Source organism: Periophthalmus magnuspinnatus, chromosome 22 (assembly GCF_009829125.3).
Source record: "Periophthalmus magnuspinnatus isolate fPerMag1 chromosome 22, fPerMag1.2.pri, whole genome shotgun sequence".
Taxonomy (NCBI): domain Eukaryota; kingdom Metazoa; phylum Chordata; class Actinopteri; order Gobiiformes; family Gobiidae; genus Periophthalmus; species Periophthalmus magnuspinnatus.
This window is the reverse complement of record NC_047147.1, coordinates 21448945-21468940: the sequence shown is the minus strand read 5'-3', so window position 1 is coordinate 21468940 and position 19996 is coordinate 21448945. Positions and strand designations below refer to the sequence as shown.

Sequence of the window (19996 nt, the reverse complement as noted above, 5' to 3'; positions counted from 1 at the left end):
ACTTGGTTGACACGTGGTTGCTATGCCAACAAGTTGATGTAAAGTTTCCATTGGTCGGTTACTGGTCCGTTTCGGAGACTGGCTCGAGTGAGTTGAGACTGCTGTTGTTTTGCTCTTGTTTTTGGTGTGGGTTATGGCCTATGGTAGCCCTTGTGTTCAGAAAATAAACAAACAGAAGAAATTCGGTAGAGCCAGTCTCTAAAATCAACTAGTAACCGACCAATAGCAACGTCATATAAACTTGTCGGCATGGCAACCAAGTGTCACATACAAAAAAATTAGACTGGTTTGAGTTAGATAAAGGAGAAGTAAAACATTTAAGCGCTATCCTATGAACTTGAATAATGGAAAGTATTTTGGCCTTTTATTGTAAGTTGAGATAACATTATACACAAGTTTTCAAGAAATGTTTAAAGGTGCACTATGTAACTTTTCTGGTGGATGGTGGATGTTATCAACTTACCTACATGTTATTGCTTCAAATATAGGAATTTTTACTGCGAATAACATAGCAAGTATTTCTCAATGGACATGGCTAATTTCTACATCATATTCTGTGGAACGTTCTAGGCAAAATCACATAGTGCCCCTTTAATCTCCTATATGTAAGTGAATATGAAAATTATATCCACTGTATAAATGTTTTTTTTACAGTTAGAGAAGTTACCATTTTTGTTTGGGCAGTGTGTTTTGATCAGTAGCTGCACACAAGATTTTGCTGCTACTGATAGCCTTTATATAAAAAAAAAAAAAAAAGCAGTATCTTGTACATGTAGCCATGCTCTCTGTCTAGTCATTTTTGGCAACACATCTCCTCCCCACTCTATGGCACGATGTCCATGGAAGCATTACAAATTCTACATCTTTTGATTTCCCTCCAAGAAACTCCCACCTTTCTGTCCTCAGTCTGCAGAATCTCTCAGTGTCTCGCAGAACTCCTCCGTTAGTCATTGACGCGATCTTTGGGTAAGAATCCGTTCAACTTGCTGCGCTCTGTCACGTAAATGTTTGTGAGGCTTGTGTTTCCTTCTTTCCTCTCTCCCGTCTCCTTCATCGCTTCCTCGTCCTCCTCTCCACCTATGGCACTGGTATTGTTGATACACTCACTCGCCCGCCTCGCGTTGTCCGCAATGTTCCTCCTCAGCTCGCGGTTCTTGCGTTTTCCTAGCTTACCCAGCGACCCGAACTTCAAATTGAACAAATTCTCCTCAGACGCAGAAGCGGCCTGTTGCGATTGGTCAGTTCCTTGGTTCTCATACGCGCCCTTTAGCCTGAGGTTGTTTAGCTTGGTGTCGATGCTTTCTTGGGAGGAGGTTTTGAAGCGTCCTGCGTCCAAGCTAGCGAACACGGCGCGTTTCTCCGGCGATAGCATGTCCAGGGAGTGCGCGCGTTGCTCCAGGCCGAGCTGTCTGCGCTCCATGCTGCGGATGGTGGCGGCGCGCTGCAGTTTGTCGTGGATCTCCACACTGAGGCGACGTCGGGTCTCGCGGAATTCTGCGCGGACGTTAGCTTTCCACTCCGCCGCGTGAGCCTTGAACTCGCCAACCTGCAACAGAGGTGTAACACTAGATTAGAGTTGAATTGCACTTAGATAAAATACAGAATGATATCTGTCTGTATTTTTTATATAGATTGATCTCAGTCTAGTCCCCACATCCTCCGTTGCGTCTCAAGCCCAGTCAAATGTGATCGTCCAATCAGATTTGGGGTTTTTTTCAGTGACACATGTGAAACAACGAGCTCATTGGTTACCTATTATTTACAGATTAAATCAAATTTCCTTCACCTCAAATTAACAGACTGAACTGCTTTGCTCATTGATCCATGTTTTTCAGCCCCTGTGATATTTTTTTTTTTCTTAATTTTTTCCTATATGATGGACCATGTGTGTCCCTGATTGGCTAATCCACCTGTCAATCACATTTGAAAACAGGGAGATTCACGGGTGACCAGACTCATATCTTCATGAAGTATTTAAGACGTGTGTATTTTGGATTTCAGGCAATTTAGATATACATTGATTTGTTTAGACGGACAATTTTGCAGCATGTAGGTGACGCCACCTAAAGCAATAAACGCAATACATCAACATATACACAAATCATATTCACGGAGACAAGCATGTTTCAGACCCCTAACCAGAAAAATGAAAAAGTGCACCTGTAAGTCAAAAATTAGATTGTAACGAACTTCTCATACACTGATTGGCGTTTTTCGGATTCTATAGCCACGTTTCATTTAGTCCTGGTACGTGTGTTTCTATGCTGCTGGGCAAGGGTTTGTTTTCTCTCTAAATTGTACCTCAATTACACTTCATCCGTTAATCTATTATGCAAATTAGCGGCTGTGGTTGGATCATCCCAAATTAGGAAAGTGATTTGTCACTTTCTGTAGTTCAATTCCAACCAATTCTGGATTTGAACACAATTTAGAAGGGACTGGCTGGTCAGGCATAAATACAAAATGACTTCTGGTTTATCTTCAGCTTTTTCCTCATTTAGTTCACTTATCTGCGCCTCTATGCAACGTTTTCATCTTTCTATGTGTAATGCACTGGATTTGGCTTATGTCCAATGCATTATGCTCTGGAAATCTAATATTTTCCATCTTGACCTGAGAGCCGTGCATCAATAAACAGGAAACACTGTTGCTAATATGCTAGCTTTGTTTTGTAGAGCAGGACGACTCAACATACAAGTTGTCATCACTGGAAATACAGCGTTTAATCACACGATCTAATAAGAGGTGAAAAATGATTATTACGCCTGAGTCTGTGTTTTCTATTGTGGCGCTTCCTTCAGCTGAACTGTATCGAGGCGCAGCTAGTGCATCCCGAGGTCCCTCAAACACTTCCGAACCATACCAATCCACTCCAAAGCGAACCAGTCAGAACATGGCTTTTGAGACTTTTTTCCACAAAGGCATGTCTGCACTTGTGGAAAAAAGTTAGCAGGAAGAGGACTTCATCACATGCTTACACGTGTGATGAAGTCCTCTGGAGTTGATGTGGAAAGTGTGGGTGGGCCGGTGCTGCCTGACCTTTTATTTAGGGCCTGTCTCATCTAATCATGAAATCATGTGATCATGTGGTTAATGTTGATGTAATCCAATGACACCCACCTCCTCCTTGGTCTTCTTAGACAGCACCCTGAGCCAGTCTCCGATCATACTGAGCACAGCCGCGAAGTACGCCAGCCCCACCATGATCCACAGCCACACCAGGGGCTTGTACCAGTCCCGGTACTCGATGTGCTGGTTGCCTCCTGGAGTCAATGTAAGAAATGGGAAGGTTTTAGTATACATATTGTGCTCCGGTAGAAGGTCATTTCATTATTAAAAACCGCGTATTTGTGTAAGCGGCACAACTTTATTGTATGCTGATTTTAAAAAGCAACATCAAGCAACATATCTAAAGCAGCTTCATAAAATAAATGGGACCACTGACTTATTGTTCAAAAATGGAGGAAGGATTCTCTTCTGTTTTGTGGTTTTTGAAGACATTTTTTTCAGAGCAGTGGGTGGAGATAGGGGTGAGTGAAAACTATAATCAAAATACATCTGTCTCTAAGATAGTGATGGGTGGAAACCATAGTTAAAAGCTCATCATCATAAGATGCCTCGTGTGTCATCTACTTACACCAACTACTAACAACTGGGACAAAATGGTATAAATAGTCATACTTATATAGCACTTTAAAGTGTTTTAAATCGAGGAGCAACTAACCCATTCACACACACACACACACACACACACTGGGAGGAAAGGCGAGTTAAGTGTCTTGCCCAAGGACACAACAATATTCACTGAAGCTGGGGTTGAACTACCAACCAGTGGGCCAGTCGATATGACCACTCTGTTAACAATGTGAATAGGACCTGGTACTGTGGAAATCATCATGAATGCATTAAAACTGTCCAAACTCAGATTACAGTGTAACTAAACACTGAATCAACTTTTAAACAATTTAATAGTACAGTCTGGGGATTAATAAAGTATCTGTCTATCTATCTATCTATCTGTCTATCTACTATTCATCGGTCTGTCAGGAATGTCAGAGTTGGTTGGTGACACTGGACACACCTGCCACGTAGTCCCCGATACCCACGGTGGTGAGGGTGATGACCACAAAGTAGATGGCCTCCAGCGTGCTCCAGCTCTCTATGTGTTTGAAGATGACCGCGGGGATGGTCACAAACACCAAGCATCCAGCCAGGATGAAGAGGATGGTTGACGTCACGCGGATCTTTGTCTGGCTGATCTGACGGTGCTTTTGCTGAGCGCAGAAATAGGGCACATTATAAAAGAACTCAGCTATCAATGAGTGAAGAGGATTTGGTTTGGTGAGCCACTGCACAATCTGAGCACGCAGCTGAGGGCTGGAGTTTAGAACATCATTTTGAAAATATTTAGTTAAAGCTATATAGTGTAACTTTTTTGATCAAGGGTTTGCCACATGGAAATGCTAAAGCTTTGTCTGGAATGTTCCACAGTATGGCATTAAATCTTTTTGTCTTGTATTTATTCAGTTATCTTTTTACTACAAAAAATCTTGAAAAATATGTATTTATATTATTTGTGGGCTAACCTCAACACCAGGGGTGCTCAAACTCTTTTCACCGAGGGCCATATCTTGAAAAATATTCAACATGGTCGTGGTGAATACAGTCAATAATTCAGATGGTGCATTTAACATAGTTTTGACGTCATAATTTAAATAAGGCTTGAAATATGAATATTAGGTCTGTATGACTATGCAGTGTGATGTTATTTTAAGTTATATTGCCGTAAAAAATACTGATTATGATCAGTTGTCCCAGCTCAACTGGAGGCCTGAGGGCCGCATTTGGCCCCCAGATCTGACCTTTAACTTGGCCTGCCTGGTGCCTTCACCTACTTGTATTCATACAGAAAGATGAGCTTTATGTTATACTGCGGAACATTTCAAGCAAGGCAATAACATCTCCATGGAGATGGGCAGGTGGCAGACCCTACACCAAAGAAGTATGTATCTTCAACATTTGGTTCATATAAACTTTTTTATTTACACTACTTTTGGTATATGGCATATTTCAGCAGCACCAGAGCTTGTGTTCACAGGTTGTACCTGTTCATGTGTAAATGTACCTTGAAGATCTTCTCCACTCTGAGGATGCTCTTGACAAAGATCGTGCCTAGCTGGTCTCCGATGCCCGCCAGCAGGCAGCCAAACAGGGGGATGCCGAAGATTGCGTACAGGATGCAAAAGATCTTACCCCCCTCTGTGCTGGGGGCTATGTTTCCAAAACCTGTCAAGTCATCAAACACATACAAACACACGCATTTGGTCAGATGAGTAGACAATGTGTATGCAAATAACCGCATAGTTATATCATGTTGTATTGCATTACAGTAAAAACAAGATCCAGATTTACTGAAAAAGAAATTAATATGTAGCAGTTTATGTTTTTTTTTAAATTATATTATTATTATTATTATTATTATTATTATATAAAAAATACATTTAAATATTTTCAGACAGTAAATAAAATGTAAGGATGTACCATTTTACCACTGGTATCAAATATCGGTGTCAAGAGGAGTTTAGCATGCTAACAGTGCACTTTCTGAGTTTCAAACAATAAAACGGTTCATAATTCGATGCAGACAGTACAGAGCAGACTTATTTTGACCTCAAGAGCTGCTTATACAACTATCTGCACTGGGGTAAGACACATTTTGCTCAAATACATTGGGGCTCTTTAAGTAAGCATCATTCTTAATAAGCAATTTGAATTAAGTCTTTGTTCATGATTTATTAAGGCTACTTTGTAGTTATTTTAAAGTAGTACAAACGTCTCCTGGTATAATATCATCAGAAAGTCACTCTAGTAAAAGTATAATTAGTACATTAGCTTGACATTGACAGAAAACCTCCCCGATGGCTCCCAAGTGTCGCAGTAGCTCATTACCAACACTGTATAATTAAGTGTTATGCAATAAAGTCCATCCAAGCAGGCTTATGTAACAGCGCCCCGTGTGGCAGAGGTCGGAGATGGTTCCCGGGAGGCAGTAATTAGTGAATCTTTAGAGAAAGTGACATTAATTATAGAGCAGCGCTGACGGCCAGGGTCCGCTCCACAGGGGAGGGTGTAAACGTGTTTGGTAATGGCGCTGTTTACGTGTCTGCCTTATGAGTGAGCAGTTATGACGTGATGAGTCTACATGTGGTCACAGGCAAAGATAGATTCAATATGGAGTTATACGGAGCAGAACTAACACAGAGCTGCATTATTGTATACTTTTTCACTTTTGTCTCTGCATGATTGAGGTGATGTACAATCACAAAGCACTTACACCTAAACATTAAAACATATATAGAAAGTGGCGAGCTTGTTTTCATTCATTTTATAATAGGCTCTGTGCACAATAGCGCCGGTGGCCTCACTGTTAGTGTCACTACTTCCTGTCCAGTTAATCTCTCTTTATTTTATGTTTTCCGGTTTTAATAAAAGGAACTCTTAGCTTTGAGACACAGTGAGCTAGCTAGCATTTAAACGTGGTTACTTCATATCTGAGTTGATATAATGATTTTTTTTTTTTTTTTTATATATAAATCATTATTAAAGGAACACTATGTAACTTTCTGGAGGTGGTACATCACCTGGTTCCATGGAATTAGAAAGTTAAAACCATACTTTGGAACAATTTCCATGGAGACAAATACGTTTTATGCCATACAGTGAGATATTATAGCCAAAGGAACAACATTTCCATGGAAACAAGCCGGAGGAGGCCCTGTTGGCCTGTTTCTGGGACCCTGAGGATCCCTGTTGAAATGATCAGAACAGGGCTGAAAAAATAGCCTGAACTTAAAAATGTGCAGAGATGTCGTTTCTTGTCTTGGATGTTACATAAAGCCCTGGTCTCTGTTACTCATCACTCTGTCCTCTGAACATGTGGCATGTGTTGGCTCAGTACAGACAGTCTGACACAGGGAGCGCACAGTGGAGTTAAACAACAAATTGAGCTTTATGTTTTCAGCATATATACATATATACATATATATAGATAGATATACAAATATATAGATATACATCACTTTTGGGCTGTAGGTCTTGATTTTGCAAACATCACTGCCAATCAATGTTAAGCTTGATTGGCAGTAAAGCTAAATTTTCAAGGAATACATTTGAATTTAAAATTAGAATTAAAAAGGCAAGGCAAGTTTATTTGTATAGCACAATTCATACACAATGTAATTCCAAGTGCTTTACAGAATAAGAAAGACATTAAAATCACACAAATCAAAACATAAATAATCACAAATAATCATCATAAAATTAACATTAAAACAGAAGAAACAGAAGAGTGCAGAAAAGAAAGAGTGCAGCACTGAAAAACCTGTGTCCTTACAGTGAGCAGGCTTGCATCTCCATAAACCTGATTTTAAATTGGCCTGGAGGAGGCACATATCCACTTTACCGCAGCCTGTGTCAGCACTGATGTGGTTAACACTGTCACAATCCACTGTCCTCACACAGAATGATGCTGAGCTGCTTCTCCTGACACTGCACCACTTAACCTGGTGGACAATTGGTCAAACTGAGAGGTAAGCACCTAGAGCTCTCCACTAGGGCTTAACAATTTTGGAAATATGTAAATGTGATTTTCCTGAATATCTTTACAATGATCTTGAGCTGTATTAAAACAAGCTTAAGACACATAGACTAGTATAAGCCCATGGACCACTATGAACCTACTGGACGACTGATATAAGGCCACACAGTAATATAAAAGAAAGTACTACCATGTTGAAATCGCATTCTATTAACTAAAGAAAGTGTTTTGTTTTTTTATTATTATTATCATTGTGGTATCAGAATCAGTATTGAATATTGGGTCGATTAATTAGTATAGAGATTGAGTTTGAAATGTTTGTAGATGTTTAAACTCCAGGGTTAGCTTTTGTAGCCTTTGTAATTTGTTCACTGCGACCCTTCAAATTGTGATAAATCTTGCAGCCCTACTCTCTATTGTCAGTGTTTGTAGTCATACGACGGAGGGCTCACCTATAGTAGTGATGACCGTCCCAGCGAAGAAGAATCCCCCGTCCAGATCCCAGTAGCTTGAGAAGTGTGAGGCGTTCCCCAGAGGACTGACCCCTGCATTCATGGCATTGATGGCATGCTGTGGACAGAGAGAGATCGAAACTAAGTTAACAGATCAGTGTGTGGATGCAAAACAACTTTCTCCAGCTAAATTCAGACAAGACTGAAGTCGTCATCTTTGGCCCACAGAAACATAGATAAAGTGTCAGCAGTCATCTCCAGTCTCTCTCTCTAAAACCTTCAAATCAGACTAGAAATCTAGGGGTAATAATGGACTCTGACTTGAACTTTAACAATCCCACACTCTGTCTCATCACATTTTAAAGGAGCTGTCTGTAGTATATTTGAGTATAAACAGAAAAAACGCACGTGTAGTTTGGGGGCAAGTTGTGAGTGATTTATATTGAGAAGTGTGTGTATTATTTCTGCTGCAAAACTGATATGTAAATGAGAGAATTCAGGGAGCGCTAAAGTTTGCATCCCTCTGCTCCTACAGGCTACTGAACTGAAATGTTGAAGTGTTGGGCTGTGCAAATGAACACTGGCCCCTGCTTCCCAACACTAAAAAAAGTCAGCTATTCCACTACTGGTATATTCATATTCATATAAACACAACATTTTAGTTTTGAAAACCTGAAACTCTATGCAAATGTTTATCTGCTGCTCCTCCGGCTATGGCATATTTTCACGCCTGGAAGAAACAATGGCTCCTCTCAAATGAAATGTGCTCCCATAATGTGACATGATGTGTGTCTGGAGAGAGGGTGATGTTTTGGAGGGAATGAACTGATGCTTTTGAATGATGGATGATGATTTTAAGCTGCTGAGAATGATGGTAGAGAACTTTTACGGTGGTTCGGTCATTGTTAAGACATTTTCTTTCATTTGTGTGTTTGATTTTATGAACTATAACATGAGCCTGCGCAGGAACCACAAGTGGAAACAAATATTTGTGCACTGCCCTTGTCTCAATAAATAAACTAAACTACAGTAAACATTATTTCATAGCGTTTGGATTAAGGAGCGTGTGACAAGGACTCGTGAAAACTTTGAACAGCAAATTTACCAACGTCATCCTTTTCGCTTTGGACTTAAACGTGGGATGGCGGACTGCGGAAATATGTGCAAGAAAGTATGCACCTGTAGCATCGGAGTAGCGCAGGGGCAGGGTCTTTAGGACAGGGGACAGACGCTCCAGTTCAGTGAAATAAGTGTCAATGTGTCGCAGGTAAAGTTTATATTTGACTACTGCCTCTTTGCAAACAACATGTTATCATCTCATCTGTTCTTATGGGTCATTTTAAAACATTTAAAATCAATACATCAAATACCCTATAGATGCACCAAGTCCTATTTAAAAAAAAGTCTGCATCTGTCTCTCCAGTGTACCTTATTATCTCAGTCTTTGCTCTCATGGTTGTGATAAATCCGGCAGCACTCGCTTAACAACTTCATTTGCATGTCCTCCACCTCAGATTGTGCATGTGTTGGCAAAAACGGCCTTTTTTGCATATTATTTCACTCATGGGATCCTCTGCTTTAGCGTGTGAGAAACTGCATCAGGTTTTTGATCCAGTTTTAGTGTTTTTACATGAGCAAACACTTACAGTTTTATAAAATGTACTACAAACACAGCTGAATGTGAGCTCCCAGTGCCTTAAGCTGCAGACAGAGGACACAGACAGAAACACCGCTTGTGATTTCATATTGTAACAGGCTGCTGTCTTTGGTTTTGTGATAATGTCGACTAATACCTGCACTGCATGATTTCTGGAGTCTTGGTTGATTTCTTTTGATTTATTAACTTTTCCGAGTGAAATAAAAAACCCTAACAAATCAAAAACACAGCATGCACACCTGCAGTTGCATACAGTACATTTTGTGATATTTTACACCTATTTAAAGCTATGTAACTATCTGGAGGTGGCGAATCAAGTTAAAAACATACTTTCCATGGCGATAGATGAGATGACATACTGTGGAATATTATAGACAAAGGAAGAACATCGTCATGGAAACAAGCAGGTTAAATTAGACCCAGGAGATGTAAGTCCGTTCACAGTAAGCAATATAGGCTGTATATATAAATGGAGCTAACCCGTCGCTGCACTCCAAATAGGAAGTGAGCATGGGCGTAATTTCCGCCTCTTCGATTCTGACTTCAATTCACTTTCTATTGTAAAACCACCGCCCCTCTCTCCGTAAATGCTGTAGTCAGGCTCATCATTCTGGTCTTAAAATGTTTGTATAACCCGTTCTACATGATCCTGGTGTTTTTATTTCGCTATTGTGGCTGAAAAAACATTGACAACACACAAATCGGGTGCCTTCTCTCTTCGAGGTTGCTCCTGCTAGCATTAGCAACAGGTTTGAGTGACAGTGTCGCTAAGAACTGGCGGGAAGGGGCGTTATCTTCAACAGCCTTGCTCCACATTGGCTCTTTGTTTGCTATGATACTTGCTGTTATAATTCCCAATATGAAACTTGAAATTCACCCCTATAACGGCTAGTATCAATTAGCTTCATGTGACTGGAGCCAAACGCTATGGTTAACGTCACACTCACTTAGACCACTTCTTTATACAGTCACTGTCAAAAGTTACATACTATGCTTTTAAAACGACCCATCTGTGTCTTTTTAAAGTCTTCAGGTAGCCCTCACTTATGTAACAGAGGTGAGGTAACAGAGGAGGGGATCAATACAAGGGGTCAGACATGAGACAGAAAGACAGGAGAGAGGGGCATGCTGGGAGATCTCCTGATAATAGACCGAAGCGGAGATAAGGGGTGTGATTACAGCCACTACACCGGAGTACCACCGGGAAACTAGAGGAGGAGAGAAGAGAGGAGGGGAGAAGAGGAGAGAGGAGGAGAGAGAGGTCAGCAGAAATACACTACTCCACTTGGGAATTTGCAGACAAAAATCACCCAGATTGTCTAACATGTAAAAGAAACACTACATGAAGTTCAAGAAGCAGTGGAAAAAAGTACACAATGTAAAGGTGCAGTTGCAGCGGTCCAAAGTTATTCCTCACTCACCTTATGCATTCTGAGCATCCTAATTATTCACAACCATTAGTTTATAAGGGTTTTTCACAACAACAAGCATGCTAAGGGAGTACTTCCTGACTATCGGACAATAAAACGCTTTATAACTTGATGCAGACGTTACATAGCTGACTTATTTAGACAAGAGCTGCTCAAACAATATATCTGTACTGGGACAAATTTAGCTCAAATACATGGGAAAAATTGGGTACAAGTCCTTTAAAGATGCACTATGGAACTTTAATAGTGAAGGGAATGCCTGCTTGTCTCCATGGAGATATTTTAGCTTTGATGGCCAAAAATTGGGTGGGTATTGGGTCATGTTCCCTCAGTTGTATTTTCTCTTTCCTGCAGCAGATGTTATTGCTTGGCTTGTAAAGTTCCACTGTATGAAATTACATTATATCCTTAGAGACAAGCAGGAGACAACACCAGGCACGAGGCCAAATTACAGGTCAGATCCATGGAGAGGCGACCTCACTTGCAATATTAATGTGTGTTTTTTGTTTGTTTTTTTCATTTTGTTTTGTAATAAAAATGAATCGAATTAATGCACAATCAGTCAATTTAATGCCATAATATCACAGGGCAAGTAATATCGTCTTCATGGTGACAAGAAGGTGGCCGACCTCCCATCAGAAAGGTTTACATAGTGCCCCTTTAAAAATAAGAAAAGTTGATTAGTTCTTATGGCATGAGCATGGGCGCACTTCCAGCTCCATCGACTCATACTAATCTATAAATCTATCCTACATGATCCTGGTGTGTTTATTTTACAATTTTATCTAAACTAACTAATGAGGAGCCTTCATTACCTGAGGTTGCTACCGCTAGCCTTAGCAACAGGTTTGATTGACAGCGTTGCTAAGTACCCACTCCCTGCTAAACCAGCACAGTGGGCAGGAAAGGGCGTTACTTCAACAGCCTTACTCCGGATTGGCTCTTTGGTTGCTATGATACTCACGGTCGGAATTCCAAATAAGGAACTCAGCTCCAAATTCACCCCTGTAACCGATAGTGTCGATGAGCTTCATTTGAACGCTATTGGTGACGTCACACTCACTTTGTCCACTTCTTTATACAGTTTGTGGGTTAGTTCAACAATAGATACGAATAGTTATTACGCTAGCCAAATCTATCTAACACTCATATTAATATGCAAATAATGTATGTAAACTAGAGTGCCTTGCCCAAGGACACGGCGGCAATTGAACCACCAACTTTCCCAGGTATAAGATTTTACATCCAGATTTCACAGAATGTCATGTATTATAATTATGGTTTTTGGTCTCATCCCAAAACCAGCGATGCGTCAGTTTGTATTCTGGGCCTGTTTGTCAAGCGGCCATATTGGAACTGTATACATATCTATAATGCATACAGAATATTAAAAATGAAAACATGGACATATGGGCGTGTTATCAGCTATAATTTATGAGGAAGGCCCTAGGTCAGTCTTGAATACACTGGGTTAAATGGACAGTATATATTCCTCATATTTATGGTATTGCCTGGTGTTCTTCAGCTCAGTACTTAAAGCAGACATATTGTGTTATAATTTGTGACACCCGTGAATGACAGCCGTGGATGTTATAATTTGCACATTTTAAATTGTAGTATTGATCTAAAACAACAAAGTAATGTCTGTTTAGCCTGAGAACCAGAATACACACAATACTTTACAACTTTACTATGGTGTGAGTCTGGTGAATCTATGTAGCTTTTCTTGTGGACGATCGTCTCTATAAATGGTAAATCACATTTTAATATAGCACTTTTCCACCTTCAAGGCACTCAAAGCACTTCACCTCAAGGTACTTATTCACACACATTCATACACCCATGTACGCAGACCATGTTTTGCCAGGAAAGTTCCACAGTATTGTATTGGTCTTGTCACCATGGAGACAAGATAACTCACAGTAAGAATGCATGTTTTTCAGCACAAGGTAATTTGATTAAATACAAGATAAATAAGTTTAATTCCAAACTATCATTCAAAGCAAAAACACAGAGACAGGCACATAGGGACCCCTACACCAGAAAAGTTACACTTTAAGGAAAATGACATGTGCCTAGTAACTTAGTCCACAGGCTTTGGATAACTAGTGTGCTAAATGTGCCTAGCCACCAGGTCGTCCCTTAGGCCCTTCTGCATCTATCCTCGTGCTGACACCACTCTCTCCATCTCCTCACATCAAATCACAGCTTCTCTCAAACATCTGCTGAACGTGGATCTGACAGTAAAATGTACCTCTGCCTCATCAATAATGCACCTGCTCCTCAGTGGCACACATTTGAGAGACGAGCGTGCACGAGGTCAGCTAGTGTGCATGAGACCAGAGAGTGTGCACGAGACCAGAGAGTGTGCACGAGACTAGAAGTGTGCACAACACCAACGAGCATGCACGAGATCATGAGTGTGCCTGAGACAAACAAGAGTGTCTGACTCGCTCCTATCCATCCTCTGCTTCTCCAACCCTCTTCTCCTCATCTCCTGCTTCATCCGCTCCTCTCCTGTGCATCCTCTGCCTCATCTGACCCCCCTCCTCTGCCTCATCTGACCCCCCTCCTCTGCCTCATCTGACCCTCTCCTCTGCCTCATCTGACCCTCTCCTCTGCATCATCTGACTCTCTCCTCTGCATCATCTGACCCCCTCTTCTGCCTCATCTGACCCTCTCCTCTGCATCATCTGACTCTCTCCTCTGCATCATCTGACCCCCTCTTCTGCCTCATCTGACCCTCTCCTCTGTATCGTCTGCTGCGTCTGCTCCTCTCCTCTGCATCCTCTGCTCCTCTCCTCCACATCCTCTTCTTGACCCTTTGTCCAAATCACGTGCACATCTCCATACGTTCACGTGTGCACCAGCCGCTGTAATGTTGTCTACAGATTTGAGCTCACTCAGCTCCGTGTGTGCGGAATACCCAAGCAGCAATGAAAAGCCCTGTAACCTAATTCAGGAGTCAAGGGGAGGCTATAAATAGTAGCACAGTCTTTGTGAATGTTTGATGTGCTGGAGGAGCTATTTTTGGCTCCTGGTTTGAGGCGCTGGAGCTCAGTGATGGGAAAGTTGCTAGAGGCAGTTTGGAGAGAAACGGGAAGTTAGAGGGTCTCCATGGAACTACATGAGGCCAAGAAGATGCTCTGCCTCTAACCCAACTTCAGGAATTTCAAAATCTGATATTATTTGGGTATCGGTAATGAAATATCAATTTTTAATGCATTTCTTGTTTGTATGTAGACTGCCTCCTACAGTTTTAAAAAGGTACTACAATCACAACTGAACCTGTGTTGCCAGAGCCTTAACCTGCAGATAGAGACAAAAGTATGTTTTTATCTTGATGCTTGCTTTTCCACAGATCTGACCTGTAATTTGGCCTAATGGTGTCACCTGCTTGATGAAACTGTATTTTTGCAATATTGTTTAACTGTTTTACTGAATCTGTCAAGAATCTTCAAAGCATTTTATGATATTTTGTCTCATCCAGTGCCCTAATTTCTTTCCGCTACAACTTGTCCAACTGTCTTTCTCTGACGTTTTGCTCATGTTTTCTTAATGCCCCCCTCTCTCCCCTCTGCAGGTCTGTTCTAAAGTGCGCTTCTGTTCATCCTCCCCCCTGTGTCTCTTCCTCCACAGCGGGGGCTCGGGCACTCTCCTTCACCCCAGCGTCCCCTCTCCTCTCCTGGGTACGACCGTGCCAGCGTTCCCCTCTGCACCACCATCAGTTTAACAGTGACAACAGTAAAGGATCATCAACCTCCACAACTTTTAAAAGTCTCATTTCAGCAGACGTGGAGCGCGGGTGGGTCAGAGAACTTTTGGACATGGATGATAGACTGTAGACTGTTTCACTTTGCTGTTTGTTAAAGTTGCATTGCATAACTTCTCGTCGCCATAAAATGTTGGATTGTTCCACAGTATAGCTTTAAAGTGCAGGTTTTGACAGGTTTTCATGTTTGTTTGTTTGTTTGTTTGTTTTAATTCTGACTTGGGTTGGTGCAGTGGTGGACTGTAACAAAGTAAAAGTAATAAAGTACTGTAGACATCTGTATTTTACTTAAGGACATTTCACTTTTAACTTTTACTTCACTACATTTGAGAGCAGGTATCTGTACTTTCTACTCTACTACATTGTACTACAACTGGACTGTGAAACGTTAAAAAATTGTATTATTGTTTGAGACCTGCTGGAAAGGCTGAGGGTTTATTTTTAACATGTTCGTAGTTTGAGGAAAAATAAATATAAAAAAATAAAAAAAATAATAAAAACAGCTACAAAAAATTATCAATTTCACAAGCAGGTTGCGGACCCTCCAGAAAAGTTACATAGTACACCCCTAAGTGCATGTTTCATGGCAACCAAAGACCCAATCAGGAGAGAGGCTGTTATTTGTAAGCACCTCTGGTTTTAGCAGGGGCCTAGCAACAAAGCAATAGGGATCACTCAAACCTGTTGCTAATGCTAGTTGGAGCGGATGTCAGGTTATTAATGTTCATAGAAAATGGAAGAAAATTGGAGCCATTTATACGTACCTCCTATATAGCAGGTTAACTATGTCCACTTTTATATACAGTCTGTGCCAACACATGCACACATTTTACAAACTTTACTCCAAGCCCTTGAAAGCAGCCGTACAATAGGCCAACAGTAACTCGATGCACTCAGGTACATAATTAAAACTGACTGAAGAAGCCTAGAAGGTCACTGTCACACCAGTCTCTGTTAAGATGCTTTCACAGGAGAAGAATATGCAGGACACACTCTGCACCATAAGCATCAATGAAGACTTAACAAGACTCAACAATATAAATAGTGTGATTCGATTTGACATAATTTAGCAAAATGTTTATTATCATACCAGGAAATAGCTTATATTCCAGTGTGAGTAAAGTTTTGGTAACATTTTTGAGCTTTTAACCAACTTAAATTTTAAATAGTAACATATGTCGCCTGTGTCGTTTAAAAGGGAACTACAATCACAACTGAACCTGGGTTGTCAATGTCTTAGCCTGCATATAAATGGATCTCTAACTGTTGCCATAGCAATTAACAATTTCTTTTGAATAGCAAAGATGAAGTTTAAATCAGTCAACCAGACAAATCGTTGTAAGAGTGAAGACATTTCGCTGCTCCTTCAGTTCTGGTCATATTGCTGGTGGACACTGCCTTATATCTATCTGAAGGGAGGAATTAACTACAATGAAACTGGGAAGAGGTATTGTCTCCAGTTTCAGGCTTAACGACCCTATTCAACCGTTAATGACCGGCATATTGTTCTCTTTGTTTCTTTTGTTTGCTTTGGGTCTGAGGATGGAATCATAGATCAGTGAGAGATTATATGGCAGGCCTCCATTCGTGTTTAAGGAAGGATCGTTTTTCCTAACAAAACTAGGTTCCTTTAACTATCTTTTGAATGCTGAAACCCATGAATAGAGGACACGTACAAGTTTTTCTAATTCTCTGTATATGGACAGGCCACTGCACTAGCCCTGGTGACTGATTGGCTGCAGGTGCTGGGGTTTAGGTAGTGATGATTCTGCACTGGAATCATAGATCTAAACCTGTCGTGAGTTGGACTAGTGGCCAGGTTGTGGTACTGCTTGGATGAGCAGCAAAACTTAGTGAATCTTAACTCTAAAACTTTTGTCCAGTTGACAGATTTGAATTTTCTTTTGCTATGGATCAGACCTGGACGACTTAGAGATTACACAGACACTGTTTAAAGGTGTAATTTTACTGGTGGAAGGTCTTGCTTTTCTCCATGGAGATGTAATTGCTTTGGTTGGATTAATCCACAGTATCTATCCACATGGAGACAATCTGGTAACACCACTAGGCCAGGTCACAGGTCAGATCTGTGGAGAGGTGACCTGGTTCACAGTATGAATACATGTATTTCAAAGCAATAACAATGCCTTCAATTCAAGAGAGATGCAAGACAGATCCGTTTAATGCCTTAATGTGAAAAATCCAGGCCAAGCAATAACACCTCTACGGCGACAAGCAGGTGCTGGACCTCCAGGAAAGTTACATAGCGCACCTTTAAAGTCCTAATTTGTTTAAAAACGAAAAACTTCAGTAACTCATCAATAAGTGAGGCGTGAGCGGTGTCCGTGACAGCCCAGTTTCTGAGCGGATCGGAGCCTCATCTGTCAGACTGCAAAGGGAGGGGGAGAGGCAGAGAAAGGACACCCACACACGTGCTCTGTCTCTGGGCATAGCAGGCAGGGTAAGGGCCCCCCCCCCAGAGTTAGAGACAGGGGCCCACGCACTTTCACAGTGGCCCTGTGTTTGTGACAAGGGCCAAGGCTGAGTCATATTGAGTGTATTCTAGTAGCCACCGGACTAGTGGTATTATGAGTGCAGCTTTGTCAGGATTGAAATGCACACTTTTACATGACGTTAAACAGATTGTAATAATAGTCATTTTTATGTTTGATGGATGAAATAAGCAAAGAGCCAGGCCCTTCTACATCCTGGACCATAGAGCGCAAAAACCTTTAGTCCTGTATTGATTTACAGACACAATAGTGAAATAAAAATACTAGGGTCATGTAGAGCAGGTCAATATGTACATACAAGACCAAAATGACCCGAAAGCAGCAGTTACAGAGAGATGGGAAACTGTTTTCTAGTGTTAAGTGATTTGGAAATGGACTCGAGGGAGCCAGAAGTGCGCTCATGCTCACTTCCTATTTGGAACGCGGCGGCTAGCAGGTTAGCTATGTCCATTTATACATACAGTCTAACTTGGACGGTCCAATCGATTTGTATCACGTGTCTCTCAAATCTCCTCTCCAAAATTTTCGTATCATTCAGTACAATTCTTTGGTGTTTGGTGCATTGTTAATTCTGTAGATTCTGTTTCTCAGTCCTGTTTTTTTTACGTGTCGTGTTGCCTCTCTCTCTGATTGGTTAATCCACCTGTCAATCACACCTATCTGAACTCTGAGACGGTTCCGGTGCTACACATCTTTGTAAAGTTTTGTCAGAGAGTGGTCGGGTAAAAAACATGCAGGGCGGATAAGTAAGTAAAGTCCAATGGTGGAATGTAACAAACTAAAAGTAGTAAAGTACAATAGTTAAGTACACATTTTAGGTATTTGTACTTTACTTAATTAGATTTTAAAGTGGATATTTTTTACTTTTACTACATTTGAGAGGAGATATCTGTATCTTTCTACTTCACTACGTTTTTCAAGTATTTTTTATGATTGTTTGAGACCTGCTGAAAAGGCTGATGGTTTATTTTTTTAACACGTTCAGAACTTGAGCAAATGAAAAGGCACAAATAAAAACATCTAGAAAATAATGATGCACTGTTTCTGTTGAACACATTTCACCAAAAAATCTTTATCAAAATCATTACATTTGAAGCTTTATAATACCTCAAAATCTGCACAAAATACTTTTATTTTTAACTCTTTAAGTACATTTTTAAAAGGGTACTTAGACACTTTTTTCGTGTGATACTTTTACTTTTACTTGAGTTTTGCTCCCATATTTGTACTTTTACTTAAGTTACAAAATTGAGTACTTCTTCCACCACTGGTAAGGTTATCTGAAAGGTTGGTAGACGACAAAGAAGTCTCAAATGAAATATGAATTTGTCTAACCACAATGCGCTGCTTCCGTTTCTTCTTCCCACTGTCCTATTTAAGCGCCGTACCTTCTAAAGATAGTGACACAAAATCAACATTAACCGTACCTCAGCTCCCACCTGTACAAACCAGCCTCATGACTCACTGTCCTTAGAGCGCTCACAGTACCCCAACGTCGCCCTGTCAGCCCACTCTCTCTCTCTCCTCCCACACAGGGTTGTAAATGTGACTCACCCACTGCATTGACAAAGTGACAATAGCAGAACTGTGGAGGGGCGTGTGATGGAGGAGGTGGTGATTGTGCCCGGAAATATTTGATGAACTGGACTAAAGCTGCATTCTTGAATCAGGAAAATGGATAGGAAATATAGGTCTCTTTTTATCACATTACTAAGTTTATTTTGTTTTAGAATATTGTTACTTAAAGAGGAGGTATTGTGCAAAATCCACTTTTTTGCATAATATTTTATTATATATTTTGGAACCATCCTTCATCAAAACCATGCCTGCTTTGTATGTCATCCATGCATGTTTCAGTAATCTAGAGATCTCTCCCGGGCCCTATTCAAACCCTCCTGACAGTTAGCAGTACGAGTCTGTACAAGGTTCAGCCCACAAGCCCATTATCTATGGTCCTGCACAGAACTTTCCATAGACCCAACCCAACAATTCTCAAAAACATGATACAAAAAAATACACTACAACTTCACAAACCTGATGTGATGTGCAGTAGTTTCATTAGCGGGATGCATGCTAATTGTGTTGTGATAGCGCTCTGAAGGGGTAGTGACTAGGGAGGGAGGATTCGGAGTGTCAAAAGCAAAGATTTAACTTATTAAATACGTTAACACATTGTTTTGGCTAACACTAAATTGGCTGTTACCGATTTTTTCATCTAATTAAGTAAATATCGTCTTGCATAAGCACCTTTTGAGGTCAAAATAACTCCACTGCATGCTCTCTACATCTAATTATAGGAGATTTTATTGTCTGAGAATCAGGAAGTGCACGGTTAGCATGCTGGTTGTTGTTAGCTTTAACAGAAAGCTCCACACTGGTCTCTGAGATTTGTGAAAAGCACTTATAAACTCATCGTGGTGAATCATTAGGATGCTCAGACTGTACAAGGCAATTGATGAATAACTTTGGACCACTGCAAACTGTTTATTAACCAGGATTTACTAAAATATAGATAACATAGCAAGTCATTTTTGGTGATGGTGCATGTTTTGGGTTGATAGAAACCTGAGAAAAC

General features: G+C 40.7%; 1 protein-coding gene across 1 annotated transcript in view; it reads right to left on the bottom strand.

Moving 5' to 3' along the window:
• Nucleotides 1-943: 943 nt before the first annotated feature.
• The window catches only part of kcnk10b (potassium channel, subfamily K, member 10b), a 44000-nt gene continuing 24947 nt past the window's right edge, over nucleotides 944-19996 (bottom strand). Inside the window, exons 3-7 of the mRNA XM_033988568.1 lie at nucleotides 8050-8167; nucleotides 5126-5286; nucleotides 4082-4274; nucleotides 3121-3263; nucleotides 944-1546 (exon numbers count right to left, since the gene is read on the bottom strand). Of these exons, the coding sequence (XP_033844459.1) occupies nucleotides 944-1546; nucleotides 3121-3263; nucleotides 4082-4274; nucleotides 5126-5286; nucleotides 8050-8167 (1218 nt within the window). The remainder of the gene's footprint in view (nucleotides 1547-3120; nucleotides 3264-4081; nucleotides 4275-5125; nucleotides 5287-8049; nucleotides 8168-19996) is intronic.